The sequence below is a fragment of the Zeugodacus cucurbitae genome, chromosome 3 (genome assembly GCF_028554725.1).
Source record: "Zeugodacus cucurbitae isolate PBARC_wt_2022May chromosome 3, idZeuCucr1.2, whole genome shotgun sequence".
NCBI lineage: Eukaryota > Metazoa > Arthropoda > Insecta > Diptera > Tephritidae > Zeugodacus > Zeugodacus cucurbitae.
In genome coordinates, this window is record NC_071668.1 from 77819510 (window position 1) to 77834191 (window position 14682).

General features: G+C 35.1%; 2 protein-coding genes across 3 annotated transcripts in view; one reads left to right on the top strand and one right to left on the bottom strand.

Annotated features, from left to right (window-relative positions):
- The window catches only part of Ance_5 (angiotensin-converting enzyme), a 104711-nt gene that overhangs the window by 55263 nt on the left and 34766 nt on the right, over positions 1–14682 (bottom strand). The window lies entirely within an intron of this gene.
- On the top strand, positions 5306–9819 carry LOC105211461 (skin secretory protein xP2). Its single transcript, XM_011182879.3, has 3 exons — positions 5306–5465; positions 5528–5643; positions 8052–9819. Exons 2-3 carry the CDS (start codon positions 5632–5634, stop codon positions 9363–9365), a joined length of 1326 nt encoding a protein of 441 aa, XP_011181181.1. The 5' UTR covers positions 5306–5465; positions 5528–5631; the 3' UTR covers positions 9366–9819.

The following is a 14682-nucleotide window of genomic DNA, read 5'->3' on the forward strand; positions in this document are numbered from 1 at the left end:
GTCAACCTCAGTATATACCCTACGAGTGCTAACAGCAGTCAATGCAATTACTAAATGGGCTTCCAAGTGGCGCATTAAATTGAACAATTCCAAATCAATGCACGTAGACTGTACTTAAAAAAAAACATCATACCATCCCATTTATCTAAATGGTACTCCTATACTACATCACAATAATGCTAAGTACCTAGGAATCACCATCTAGATGCTAAGCTTCGCTGGAAAGAAAAAAGGTGTGAGCTTGATTTAAAATTTGCTAAGTTTTACCATCTAGTCGGTAGGAGATCCACGCTTTCAATCGAAAACAAGCTGTTTATATGTACTCAAGTACTAAAGCCAATTTGGGCCTATGGAGCTCAACTATGGGGTTGCTCAAGTCAAAACTGTATTGCCTGCATTCAGCGCTTCCAAAATAAGGTACTAAGAAGTATAGTTAATGCTCTTTGGTATGTTAGATCTGCTGATCTTCACCGTGATCTTGGTGTGAATTCAGTAGTAAACGAAATATCCAAACTTGCAAAGGCTCACGAAATGAGGCTTATACAGCATGTAAATGAAGAGTCATCCAAACTCATCGGCACTGCTGAACGAGAAAACCGACTGCAACGTTAGAGGCCTTCAGACTTAGCAAGGCAACTGTAACAGCAAATGAATTTCTCTAACATTTTAGCTTTTAATTATTATTTTTAAGTTATTAGAATAGAATTGTTGTTAGTATTTACTCATTGTATACTAGGTACAATTGTAATAAAAAAAAACTTTTTGATGCTTCATAAAATATAGTTAGTATTAAGTTGTCTACTTTTTTATATTATATGGAACCACTTCAACGTCATTACCATTTTATAAAATGTATTTAAAAAGTAGTTAAGAAATTATTGCTGTTATGAAAAGCTATTCACCACAACCAGATTCTTCCTTATAATATTATATTATATGACTCCAAATAAAAAATAAAACGAAATTTTAAAACTGTTTTAAGTTCTTGCATAAGTCCAGTAAAATTCCCACTTTTTGCTTAAAATTTTATTTTCTTACTTTTAAATTTAAGTAGCCAATAAAAATAATAAATTATTTAACTTATAACAATTTCAAATCAAACAATTTCGTTGGCTTGACCAACGCATAAATTTGGCATAAATAGAAATTTATTGTGATTATTTAAATAATATTAACATAAAGTGCATATTAACTTTTCTAAATCGAGTTATGCCGTCATATTCGTGATCTAAACAGTTGTGACGGACAGTTTTTATCTAAAAAGTAAACAAAATCTAAAAATAAATATTAAAGTGATATAATTTAAAAAGTTCTGCAACAATTTGTTTCCAACTAGTTAGTTTTTATTGGGTCGCTATTCTAATGAAGTCTTTAAGGTGCTTTCCAAATATCAGCTCATCAGTCAACCACCGAAAAAATTTTTATTTTCGCATAAACAAGAAAGAAGTACAAAAAATAAATCGGGGAACAAATTTCTTTAATAAATTACACCGGTCAACAAAAAACATATTTTTTTTTTTGTTTCTGTTCTCATGCTTGGATTCTGATTCTAGACATTGGAAAACACTTAAATATTAATGCCCAAAGCAAACTGGGCTGATATACATCGATAAGTATATTTTAATTTATTTCATAAATCAAAGATGGCAGCATTTTGATTAACCCGATAGTAAACACTATTATTATTTGCAAGAGGCACAGTAGTGAATGTTAACCTGTTTATTATAGCTGTAACAACAATATTAGTGTATTACTCAGTTAAAAAATGCAATCAAGTCATTGTCAAAATGATGTTGATTCATTCTGTTTTATTTGCGGTATTAAAGTTAGAAGTCAAAATTTGCTTTATCAACAAATTTGAAACTTTGCGAAGCATATGAAGCCAGTCAGTAAAATAATCTATAGTGAAATTGTTGAAAAAATATAAAAATCAGTCACTTCTGCTTAAAAATCACAAAATTGCTCTAATTTCTACGAAAGCAAACTTTAACCGGAAAAAATTTTTTTCCATATTTTTGTCATAGGAGAAACTAAAATTTAACATATAGATGTCAGACCCAAAAATCGTGTTGACCGGTGTTATTTATTTTCTATATTTTTTTCACAAACTTTTTCATTGCTTAGCATTGCATAGCAGACTAAAATAATCAAAGACTAAAATTGAAACAAAATCAAAGGCCTTGCAACAAATTGCCAAAATGTTTCTAATTAAACAATTGTTAATGCTCCAACAAATGCAGCGCGTATACACACATACTCACATACATACACGTGCATCAAATAAGTACAAAAAAATGTTATCAAAAAACGTTCCAAATTAATGCTAAATGAAAAACAAACTAATAAAAATAATTAATTTCAAATTGAGCCCAAACAATGGCCTGCGACGTCTATAACAATGGACTAGAATTCCAAACAAAATATTCTAAGATCAAGTAATATGTCTTGAAAAAATCAAATCCCACAATAAACATAAAGCATAAATTAAAAACATTGAACTCAATTAACGACTTAGTGCCATTAGAAGAATAATTACGACGACTAAAGTGCTTAGTTAGAGATATGTACGTGTATATAAGTGGAGCAAAGCTTAGCTAATTTTTACTCATACCAAGCGGATATACGTATATAGCTCTATATAATAAACACTTTATACTCATATATCCAACAACATGCATTTATATTTATTTAGAGCTTTTGAAACTACTCGCTATTTTGTGGCAAATATAGTGCGCAATGTATGCCGCGCATGCGCAGAGCAAGTTCATAGAATTTTATAACTCTTTTTCATTATTTTTTAATTGATGATTTCAGCGCGATTTTGCAATCGTTAAATTATATGTATGTATGTGCAAGTAGTCGCGATTAACTATTTTGCTTTTATTTTTGTTTTTGTTTTCTTGTTGCTTGTTGCTTATTGCTTGTATATATGCATGTTTTTGTAACACTTTGCAGGTGTACATTTGTCGATTCGAACGCTAACTTAGTTTTAGTTTTTATGGCAAAATTCTGCGCGTCAATGCAACGAGCGTGTGTGCAAGTTTGTGCAAAGTATGTGCTGTGCTAGTTTATGCTATGTACAGGCATACTTGCTTTCAGTTCCATGCGAGTATGAACTAACCTAGTTTCTTGGTGGCGTGCAAATGCATTTATGGTAAATTGCATAAATGCTTGTTTCCAGATGTCATTGGCTTGTGAAAAACAACTGCTAACATACTACCTTGTTGTTGTTGTTGTGGTTTGCACTATTTCTCATTCTTTTAATTTCTAATTTCAACGGAGTTTCATGAAATCTGTGTTTTCATTTGTTTTGAAAATTGCATGTCAAATAACTGAAATGGTGAAATATCTATGACCCGAAATAATTTGAAAGAAGAGCACGATTTCCTTTGGAAAATCAAGCAAATTCATTGATATGCAAGGCCAAGAATAGAAATGGAAATCTATAGAATAAGAAAGATCTTTTAGACTCTATGCGATGTTCCCAACTTTTCACGAACTCAGAAAAGTATTTGTTCAAATATTATTCCATGTTGTTGTTGCAACGATATAAAACAATCTCCAAATAATTTTAGGAAATGCTGCCGATTTAACGGATAAAAATCCGGATCCGTTCCGTTTACGCAGAACCGACTGTCTTGGGAACTGATTATTTAGTTTTTTTTTTTTTATACTGAATATATACCAGGCAATTGACTAGGAATTATTGGAAATTAAAATAGTTTTGAAATCGCATAGCCGAAATTATTTACGAAGTATATCGAATTCTTTCATAATCTACTTAAGGCTGCTTTACAGGCTTCAAAAAATCGATTTTTTGGTTTTGTTTTTAATCTCTTACAAAACTATCCAAGAATATGTCTTTAGAATTCCAGAGGCCAATTCAACATATTTTCGAAGCTAGAGCAGTTTTAGTGGCCGAGCGTCGAGCAGGTGCGAATGCACAGGCAGACCTTTAAAGCGCGTTTTCTCGAGTTTTCACAAGTGTTAGAAAACGGTGCCGGCGATAGCAAAAAGAAAATACATACATATGTCCGATCGAAAAAAAACCAAAGTGATCTAGCTTCAGTATTAAATTATCTTCTATTTGAACTAAAAAAGTTGGACAAAAGTAATATTTAAACTACTTGTTTTGCAACTTAAAGTCAATTTTTTTTTCAAACATCGAAAAAATTTGGAATTTTATAACTTCTTCGGTATTTTTTTAGTTCATAAAGAAAAGAAACTTATAAAAATAAAAAAAAAAATTGGTTTGACTGTTTCAGATGCATCGCACGACCTCCATCACCGGCACCGATTTTCAAGTGCAGACTCCTGGCGCTCCAGAAAAATACTTACAACTTTGAAAAAATTTCAAAATTTTTTAATAATAAATATTGTTTTTCAAGCCTTAAATATAGTACACTATCGTCTTAAAATTCCGTTAACCGCAATCATTTCCTTCCCTTTCAAAAAAAATTGCTAAAAAACACTTTTTTCGACTTCTAAAGCAGACTACTGCCTTAAAATGCAAGCTCTGATTATATGAGAAGATAATAACAAAAATCTGAAGCCTACGAGCACAACTTTTACAGATCACACAATTTATTTTCTTATATATTCCTTAAGGTTTTCTTCTACTCTTAATTGAAAACAGAATTCTGTAATTGCCTAAAAATCAACAATTTTAGAACGCGTCCAAGATGTTAACACCAATCCGTAATTTTGTTACAATAATCAACACTTTTCCAGTAAGTAGGAAATAAACCGAAAATCTTCATTTACACACCGACACTGTACGTGTGACTTGGCTCTCTCGTGTACGAACACGAAATCGAAAGCTCTCCGCACACACACACACAACGGCCACGGCGCACACGTACAGTGTGCATGAAACACTTTCGATTTCATTACAATACGACAGCGCGTATATGTACACGAAATGCGCGAGTGACGGCGTTTGGCTCAAGCTTTTTGCGACGCTTTAACTTGGCGTTTACACGCGCTGAAGCGCGCTCTCCAGCGAAGCTACGAACAGCATCGTCGCAAGTCTTTTACTTGCGCTTAATTTCCATAAGTTTACCATCGTCATATGCACTAGCTGCGCATTTAATGCCTTTACATGCCGCTACAGCGACCCCCCATCTCCCATCAGCCGTATTGACTACTGCTGCTTAACTGCCTTTGCTGTTTCTTCAATAATAGCAATAATGGCTAATTGCAAAAGTCTTCGTGAGTGGCACTGGCGCTGTCGGCAATCATATGCAGAGCTCACTTTTGGCTGCTGTTGCTGCTGCTGCTGCGCTTGCGGTTGCTGTCGTCGGTGGCATCCGTGCCTCTCCCTTCACGCCCGCTAATCAGACCGCCCGTCAACGCTTGGTCGTGGTTCTATCGGCGTGCGTCGGTATAAAAGCTTGTGGCGGCTGGTCAAAATTATTCAGTATCTGTTGTAGGTTCGTTGTATATAGAACGACCTCAGCCTCCAAGTAATATATTTGACTTTAGCGCTTGCATTTGAGTTTGTTAAAATATTTGTGTTTGTTTTCAGATTCGTTACATTTCATTAACTGAATTATTCTTAAAAAGACGAGCAAAGCAAGTGGTTAAAGCAGCGCGCATATTGTTGGTGTTAGTTAAATTTTGTGAAACAAGATGAAATCTCTGGTATGTTGTGTGAAAATTACAGAAATTCAAATATAAGCTAAGAAGTTGTAAGAGACTCAAAGACTTAATGGTGCGATGAGAAAACAGTGTTGAGTGAATATTTTTGCACAATGTTGACTATGTTGAGAAAAAGCGAAAGTGCAGCTTGTAGACACAAGTGGAGTTAAACAATAAGCTACAGCAAGTTTTATATTAATACAGTACTTGAAATGCATCGTCATTCGTTCAATACTTTTTTAGCAGTTTTTATGTGAAAACGACTGAGAGAATTATTTGTATCAACAATTTCAGAGAATTTTAAGCAATTTCAGAAAAAAAATGTTTTTTTTTAATGTTTAATAATATTTAATGAAAGTCGTAAATATTTACACCTCCTTTTTAATTATTACAAAATAAATAATTTTCTTGAGTCAGAAAAAAAAATTTTCGAAATTAGTTCATATTTTTTAAAATAATTTTCTTGATTCAGAAAAAAATATTTTTCAAAATTATTTCAAAATTTCTATTATTTTTGCTAAAAAAAAATAAAATAACTTTAAATATATTCAATTTTGATTTCGAAATTGCAGTCTATCGAAACGAGTTTGTGCCTGAAGTCTTTTGTATAGAGCTTTTTCGTGATTTAGTTAATGAGATAGAACTTTTTAAAAGCTTTTTTTCTCTGAATATCAAACTTTTCACTACATTACAGCTAAATAAAGTAATTTATTAACTGGAAAATTCCAATTGGAAAAGTGGTTTACAATTTGACACATGTATTTCAGGTGGCTTATTATTTTTCTTGTAATTGGGTCAAATTATTTGCACAAACGAGATTTAAAAATTATATTAAAATTGTATATTACTTTTATTAATAATTTATATTTTCATAAAATATCTATAACCTAACGAAGCTTTGACATTTCGGACTATTTTTTTTTCTTTTTGCCTTTACGGATTATTATAAATACACTTTAATTTTAAACTGTATTAATTTTTCGGTTAATTTTCAACTCAAATAACTACCATATTATCTCATATGGCGCCAAAAAACTTAGACAGACATTTCTGACTGACTATGAAAACTTGAAAAATATATATTGCAGAACAGGAAAGACAGAAAAGATTATTCATAAACATGAAAACCTCATGATCATTCAATTTTATTTTATTTTCGAAATACAAATCATCAATACTCCTCCAAATCAAAGAAATTGACAAAAATAATATTTGCTGTCTGCCAGCTTTTCCCTCGCACGTACAACAGACGTAATAATTCATGACAATTTCGGCCTTGCCAGCAAAATGCTAAGGCACCCTTAAAAAGCGAAATGACAAAAATAAAATAAAATCCAAATTTCTTTTAATAAATTTTATTACCAAATACTCGCACTGCGAATTCGCATTGAACTTGGCGTAAAGCCAAAGCAAAAACAAACAACGCAGCCAAAACAAAGCACAGCCGGTTGTTGATGATGTGCAAACAAAAGCAACAAAAACGCCCAACCCAAAGAAGCGAAGCAAGTGTGAACACGGACACGCACAAACGAAATCGCGAAAAGCAAAGAAAAAATGTAATTTCATAGCACGTACGACGCCACAGCAGTTACAACAATACAAACAACTAACAACAACTACAATGTAGTAGCACACGTCGCTTTGGCGCTTTATTGCTGCCAGTTGAGGAGTATTTCTCACCGTGCCGTGCCACAGCTGACCAACTAACGTGCCGTGCAACATGTGGTAGATGTAATAATCCAAAACAAAAGCTTGCAATTCATTATGTCATTAATTGTTTTCCCGTTTCGTCTGCTTTTCCTAATAAATTCTGCTATCAGCGCTTTTAGCTTCACATTTTCGCCATAAATTGCTACGCAATTTTGGTCGCTGACATCGCTTGACCGCACGGGAAAAGGAAGCGCTCGGCATTCGTTCGACATGTTGCATCGCAATTGTTGCTATTTATAGCCACTGTTGTTGTTATTGTTATGTATTAGCAAAATTAATTTTGCTTTCGTTCGTTGTAGCCAGAAATGGCCAAAGCCGTCCAAATGCGGACTGCAGCCGTCGACGTGGAACTGGTTGGTGCGGAAGCGCTGCCATTTTTGGTGCAGCAGCAAATGCAGGTTAATGTGCTAGCACGCCAAATGGGCGTTGATGGCCTACTTTTTGTTATATAATATTTACTTATCGGCCAATCAAATATGGATAGGTTAAAGTGGTGGAAAACATGTTGAGAAATCCGAGCAAACAAACTTTATGAGACTCCTTAGTCTATAGTTTTAAGTTAAAATCCTCAGAACTTTAGAAAATTGACAATCATTCACAAATTATAAAACCTAAAGATTCGAGTTGGACACTTAAGTCTTTTGCGAATCATCCATAGAGTGACATAGAAGCTCACTGTCTCACTTTGCTTGTCGTTTCAGTTCATTTTCGGCCTCTTGGCCTTATCAGCATTCACCTACGCAGAGGAGGCGGAAAAATCGGTGGAGCCCAAGTCTGCTGAGCCCGCAGCAGCCGCTAGCGAAGTGAAGCCATCCAGCACAGCCGAGAAGAAGCAAGAAAAACGTGGCATCATCCATGGCACCGGCTACGGTTACGGCGGACATGGTGGTGGCGCCCTCTTGCAAGGCGGCGGTCATGGTGGTGCAGTCATTATCAGTGGAGGACATGGTGGTGGTTATGGTGGCGGTTATGGTGGCGGCTATGGTGGTGGTGCCATAATTAGCGGCGGTGGGCTCGGTGGCGGATTGGGTGGTGGTTTGGGTGGTGGACTAGGCGGTGGCCTTTCTGTACCCGCCAATGTGCAAACTTCATATGTGGAACGTCAAGTCGCTGTACCTTATCAAGTTGAACGTGCCGTGCCATACCCAGTGGAGCAAATCGTTCAAGTACCAGTTCAAGTACCTGTACCACAACCCTACCCCGTTGAGAGAACCGTTCAAGTGCCAGTCAGAGAAATCGTCAAAGTGCCCGTGCATATTCCACAACCCTACCCCGTCGAGAAGACCGTGCACGTACAAGTACCCGTCCATGTTGATCGCCCAGTGCCAGTGAAGGTGCCCGTCCCAGCTCCATACCCAGTTGAGAAGATCGTACAAGTGCCCGTTAAAGTGCCCGTACCACAACCCTACCCAGTTGAGAAGATCGTGCAAGTGCCCGTCAAAGTGCCCGTACATGTGCCACAACCCTACCCCGTCGAAAAGGTCGTACAAGTACCAGTCAAAGTGCCCGTCGATCGTCCCTACCCAGTTCATGTAGATAAACCATATCCAGTACCTGTCGAGAAGCCCGTACCATATCCAGTCGAGAAACGTGTCACCATACCCGTGCAAGTGCCCGTCGATCACCCAGTGCCAGTGCCAGTAGATCGTCCAGTAGCTGTACCCGTGAAAGTTGCTGTGCCCAGGCCATATCCCGTCATCAAGGAGATCCCTGTACCAGTAGAGCGTAGAGTACCATACCCCGTGAAGGTACCAGTCGATGTGCCACGCCCCGTGCATGTCGAACAGCAGGTCCCAGTGGCCATTGAACAACACGTGCCCTACAAAGTGCCAGTTCCAGTGCCCGTCCATGTTCAGAGCCACGTTGCACCGGCGGCTACAATAATCAGCGGAGGATATGGTGGTATCGGCGGTTACGGCGGTCACTCCATCGGAGGTCTTGGTGGTCATTCCATCGGAGGCTATGGCGGTCATTCGATCAGCTACGGACACGGTCACATCCACAAAAAGAAGTAAATTGCCAAATGCTTTGACTCGCTGAGGGTGTGAGGAACTTTTAGTAAAAAGGCAGCAGACTTACATATGTACATCTAGAAATTACGGTTAATTAGTTGAGAATTTAAAATGAACGGCCATCATTGCTCGAATCGAAAAAAATTACATTAAAAAAATTGCGCTGAAATGTGGATTGAAGTGGAATAAGAAGGAGACTATGGTATTCTCTTGCTCTTTCTTACTTTTGCTTTTCCCAATGTATAATTTAGTTTTAGTTTGTGATAAAAATTTCGAATTAAATGAAGGCGATGAATGGATGTCGACGCAACAGCGAAAAGTGCGGGGAGACTGCCAAAAGTGGAACGTATTTGAAGCGAAATGGGCGAACAACTCGGAAAACGAATGGAGGGTGTGGAACTTACATAAGTTAAGCGTACAATGAAGGGATTATTGAGTCAAAAAGAGCCGAGTGAAATGTAAATACTAGACCAGGATATATCACCAAGCTCTTCTCTGCCTCAAATCACTTCCTTTCATTTACTACAAAGTCCACAAACTTGCCTGCCACACCTATTTTTCTATAAAAGCACAGATTCGTAGTTCGCAACGTTTTCTTCCACATGCAAATAAAACCCACATATTTTGGCAGTGTCTTTATTGAAACTTTTCGCAAGCGCTTGATATTGAAATTTGTCTCCATCAATCATATCTTCTGTAAAAATAAACAAAATGGTATGAACATTGTTTTTGTACGATTTATTAATTTGTATATAATTTAATTATGTAAATAAAATGACGACAAAACCTTATCGAAGAATATATAAGAAAAACCTTGTGATTTATTTTTCATACAAAATACTTTGAGGTTGCCGTGCTACTAACGTCATCTTAGAACAGGAGTACCTGTTTGAAAAGCAAAATGAACATTCTTAGTTGAAAATGACTTTTTTATTCTCAAATTATTCTCCATGCTATTGATCAAATATCTCCCACCTATCTTTAAAACAATTTCCAAAGCTATTGCTAAGCCATATGATCATTTGCATAAAAAATTATCCTTCATTTCTTCGAAATTCATCGTGCATAATTTTATTTTTAGATTTTTAGGACTTGGTTCATTTCGGAATAATCCACATGGCAATTAAAGTTCAGTTTCCTATACTAAATCCTGACTCTATCTATGATATCTATGTATATAGACGCTATTTATATCTTTTTTTGATATCCCCCGAACCAATCCCTAAAGGTTCCACGACGCCTAGTATCGATACTTACAGAACCAACAACAGCAAATAAGTAAATTCATTGCACCATAATTTTTTCTTAATTTTTATTCTTCAATATATATTATTGTAAAATTATCTAATACCACAAATATATATAGGAAATAATATTATATTAGAAGCTCTTTATTAAATGGCGTAATCTCATCTCGAAAATACAGTGGAACTTCCATAACTTGAACTTCTATCACTCGTAGATCTCCATAACTGGAACACTTGAATTGGCAATAGCGTTTAGAAGTCAAATTTCTAACAAAATTCCTTCCATAAATAGAACTTTTTGGTCAGGGCATAATACAAAATTAAAAATCTTACTATCGAGGCAGAATTTTAAATGAGTCCCTCTATATCGTACGGAGGCGAACAAAATATAAAATATTACACTACTGGATAGCATAAATCATCTAACAAAGGCATGAGATATAGACGTCAAGAGCCAAACAATACCAAAATGCGACAAACAAAATTACAGAATACATGTTTTAACGTATGTTCATAAATTTTTTTGCGAGTAAATAAATGAAACAGTGTATAAATCTATAATTTAAAGATTTTTGAAAATTTATATGTTTTAATGAAAATTCTATAACTCGAAGTCTCTATACCTCGAAGTTTTTTGTGGATAATGGTGATTCGAGTTAGAGTCCTCTGTATATGTAATTCTTCTTCTCGCTCTCAAGAAATCAACTTAAATCTATAGTCTAAAGAATTAACTAGAACTTATCCATTCTTTTTGTTTACGTTTTTGAGGAGGTCAATGACCCCACACTGATCACGTGATGTCAAACCAATATCACGTGATATTTTTTTTTTACATTTTTGGCCGAGGTCAATGCCCATATCGTAATCACGTGATATCAGATGAAGATCACGTGATATTTTTGTCTACATTTTTAATGAGGTCAATGAACCCATCGTGATTATGTGATGTCAAATGAAAATCACGTGATATTTTTGTTTACATTTTTGGAGGGGGTCAATGACGAAATCCTGATCACGTGTTTACATGTGCTGATCACGTGATGTCAAATTAATATCACGTGATATTTTTTGTGTACATTTTTAATGACGTCAATGAACCTATCGTGATCACGTGATGTCAAACCAAGGTCACGTGATATTTTTATTTAGATTTTGGAGGGGGTCAATGACCCCACACTGATCACGTGATGTCAAATCAAGGTCACGTGATATCTCTGTTTCCATTTTTTGATCACATGATGTCAAATGAAGATCACATGATGTCAAATTAATATCACGTGATATTTTTGTTTACATTTTTGGAGGGGGTCCATGACCACATGACCACATCCTAATCACGTGATGTCAAACCAAGATCACGTGATACTTTTGTTTACATTTTTGTCGAGGTCAATGCCCCATCCTGATCACGTGTTTACATTTGTTGATCACGTGATGCCAAATGAATATCACGTGATATTTTTGTTTAAATATTAGGAGGGGGTCAATGACCCCATCCTGACCACGTGTTTACCTTTAATGAACTCAATGACCCCACTCTGATCACGTGACGTCAAACCAAGGTCACGTGATATTTTTGTTTACATTTTTGGGGGAGGTCAATGACCGCACTCTGATCACGTGATGTCAGATAAAGATCACGTGATATTTTTGTTTACATTTTGGTCGAGTCAATGACCTCGTCCTGATAACGTGATGTCATATGAAGATCCATTAAATACTTGCAATCCATTAAATACTTTAATATTCGTTAGTCAGTTTGTTCTCCATCGCTCGTCTCTTTATCACAAATCTGTTTAATAGTTCTCAAGAAGTATATGAAATTATTTCGAAGAGCTTTATTGCAACCAAAAGCATTTTATTTTCAGCGCCTCATTGCTCCTTAAATTGCCAGCTCTGCATAAAAAAATTTAAACTTCTATAAAATGCCTAAAACTATGCAAGAGCTTTATTATTTATTGAGAAAAAAGTACAGTACGGTGATAAAGCTTTGTATTTTAAGCAAAGCGTGAGCTTTAAGTCGTACTTGGCTTTTTATTAAACCGGATATAACATTAGTGCAAACAGCTGTATGTTTATTTGTGTTTCTTTAAGTCTGCTTTGTTCAATAATAATAAGATAGTCTCAATCATTAAAATGGTGTATATGTACATACATATATATATGTAATCATGAGTGTGTTTATTTTTTCATAATCGTGCGTTTTTGTTGAAAGGGTCGAACAGACTCTCAACAAGATCAAAGAACAATTTTTTTTTCAATAAGTTAATAATTGTAATATAAAAAACCATCAAAATCAACAGAACTCAAAGTAACTATTTTTAGCTCAATGAAAATTGGTAAATTTACTTTATTGCATACTTATTTAAGCTCTTGCTCTATACAAGAGTGAAGGGGAGTGCCATTGAGTTGTACGATAAATTACATGAAACCCACCACTTATGCAACTTTTCACACTCAACACAAAAAGTTAGTGCGCGCAGAATGCCAGTTGACTCGCAAATAATATTTATATTCAGTGTCTGCAAACAAGAAAACCAAAAGCATATACATACTTGGTAGTTCAATGTTTTAATGGATGTGAGCCTTCGCTATCTATGGTTCGACGCAATAAATATTTTTTAAAGGAACGAGTGCAATTAAAATGCAATAAATATGAGTAATTTATGCTTGAATTCTTTTGTAATTTTATTTTATTTATTTTATCGCTTGGAAATTACCCTACAATTCTTAGGTTATAGGCTTTGGTTCATAATATATGTATGTATGTAAGAAGGAAATAACCACCTCAAGTCTGCGTGGGTGATTGAAGTGATTGATGGATGAATGGTTGTTGGTTAGTTCAACAAGTGCTTGTGGGAAAATTTATTGCTGCACTTAACATACGCATGCGCCTGCTTTTCATCATTTTTCAGGCATGATCAGACTGAACAGTAAGTATTCAATGGTTTGTCAATAATGTTGAGTGAAATATGTGAATTATACAAAAGTGTTTTATGTTAATAATAAGTTAAAATGAATAATTGACGTTAATAGAAGTAATTGAAAACAGTTAATTAAGTGTCAATTTTCCTTCATAATCGATTTTACCTACATATATTTAATTTCAATTGATATTTTTTTACTTTTTATTTTTTTATAACATGTTATTTAAAATATATTGCATGATATATTAAAAACACAACTGCAAAAGTAATGAAATCAATTGGATTTATAAAAATAGCGAATTGAAATTAAAAGTAAAATTAATTAAATCGCCGTCAGGTGCTTTTTTTGCCTTATTGCTTTCAACGCCTCTGCGTATTAGTTCACATATGTAGTATCTGGAGCAACTTGTAAAACTTCCTCATTGTTACGTGCGGCGAGCGCGGTGGCGTCAGCCGGTACGAAAGTGGCATTGGTGGCAGACTTGTATGGTAGCAGTAACTAGTTTATTCATTCATTTTATGTGGTCAATTAAAATTTAAATGAACTCAATTCTTCGTCTACCGTAGGAATGAAGGGTGGAGGCTTCGACTGCGAAATTTTGGAATTTTTGCTTTTCTGTTTTCTGAACTCAGGGAACCCAATACATAATTAAATGAGATCGCATGAAAACTGCAACAGATGTGAAAAATCTTAAGAGATCATATTTTGTAGTTTTCGATCATGTATCAACTACATTACCGTAGCTATCAAGTTATTAATTCACTCAAAGGGACCTGAGTCCTGAAAAAGAAAACCATATTTTTCCTTTGTTCAACTTTTGATGAAAGATGAAATGAGTGATGGTAGAGATATTTATAGTGCACCATAAAGGAATTTTGAATCTAATAATATTGCCCACTAGTCCATCTTCTCTTACGGAATATTACCATCGTCATGACTTCGGTATAAAAAGGATACTCAAAACCTAACTTTCCAACAATCTGAAGAGATTTAGAGATTCCTCATATTATATTTAACATTTTATCAAACCTCAGAACAACTTGAAACCTGGACTTATGTTAGACGAACTAGGACTATTTAAAGCAAAAGCCAAAAGTACACAGATCTGTTATATCCTCTTATTACCGTTTATATCCACTAATGGC